We start from the raw sequence: 1,321 nt of genomic DNA on the forward strand, positions 1-1,321 counted from the left end.
GGGGGGGGTTCTGTTTTGTGGTTTTTGTAATGGGGAGGGTTGGTTTGTTGCTTTTTTATTATGCACCAATACACATAAAGTCTCTGCTTCTAGTGCCAAGGCTTGAAACAGCTCGTAATTAGATTAGCAGTTACAGCCGGAAAAGACCATCTCCAACCTCGTGTGTCAGAGAGGCTGAAACTGATGGCGCCTGCCCTACCCTTGCGTTGGGAACAGAATCCTGATCTGAAGTTTACAAATTGTTCCCCTCAATGGGCTGGGGGAAAGGGGCTTGGGGTAACATGTACGCTGCGCCCTTCAAATGAGGGAACAGCACACTTAATATGCTCTACTCTCCCATGTACATGTGTGATAAATGCGTTCTCGTATTCTCTGCCTTATTTTTTTAGTTCTATCCTTCTTGCCATATCTACTAGGATAAGTACACGTACACGTACTTCCTAATGGCGTGTGTGCATGTATGTATGTGAGTATGTGTGTGTTTGTTTGTGTGCGCGCGTGTATGTATTTATGTGTATTTGTGTGTGTGTGTGTGTATGTGTGTGTGTGTGTGTGTGTGTGTGTGTGTGTGTGTGTGAATGTGTTTTACGGAGAGGGGTTGTCTCAGCACATAGTTTATTTACTATAATGTCCAGTCTTGTTGTGTGCATGCGTGAGTGCACCTAACCTTTGTGACATCCACTGCCATTGTGAACGGCCAAGACACATTTCTTCCACGTGAGATGAACAAAGATTGTCATTGTCATTGTTAAAATAAGTTCACAGTAGGGAAATTGTTCTAGAAATTATGCCTTTTAAACTTTCAGATAAAGAAAACAAAATGGTAAAATGTGTTTGAACAATGAAGTCATGTCCCAAACCAGCGCATCTTCATGCGATGTCGAATATCCAGAGTGGGTGGTTGGCGGGTGCTCATGTGAAGTTTGCTTCTTCTTCTTTCCTATCAAACATCTATCATCCTTTTCTATCCTCCTTCTTTTTTGTGTTTGTTACTCTCTTGTAACACCTCCAATCTTCGGCACTTATACGACGCTTTGTTCTGGGCTTCTTTTAAAAAACAGGCATGACCCCGTTAATCATACACATTTTTCCATTCTGTTTTCTTTGTCTGAAATTTTAAGGAGGTAGGCTAAATCATGTACACTACGAAACGTGCAAAATTCATGCCTTTGATTTGTCTATGATGGTTTGAAATAATACTACTAGGGATCGCGGTGAAATTAGAAGTTCGTCAAAATAATGAAATGAAAGAAATTGGCATTTTTCTCGCAATTGAGCAATATTTTTTATTTTTCCCTACACTTCTTTTCTTTTGGCTCAA

The 1,321-nt window shown here is 40.7% G+C and overlaps 1 protein-coding gene across 1 annotated transcript in view; it reads right to left on the reverse strand.

Moving 5' to 3' along the window:
- Positions 1-688, reverse strand: part of LOC101857818 (amiloride-sensitive sodium channel subunit alpha-like) — a 5,039-nt gene extending 4,351 nt beyond the window's left edge. The window contains exon 1 of the mRNA XM_005106130.1: positions 668-688. Within this exon, the coding sequence (XP_005106187.1) occupies positions 668-688 (21 nt within the window). The remainder of the gene's footprint in view (positions 1-667) is intronic.
- Positions 689-1,321: the final 633 nt, after the last annotated feature.

This window comes from Aplysia californica, unplaced genomic scaffold, assembly GCF_000002075.1.
Source record: "Aplysia californica isolate F4 #8 unplaced genomic scaffold, AplCal3.0 scaffold00515, whole genome shotgun sequence".
NCBI classification, from domain to species: domain Eukaryota; kingdom Metazoa; phylum Mollusca; class Gastropoda; order Aplysiida; family Aplysiidae; genus Aplysia; species Aplysia californica.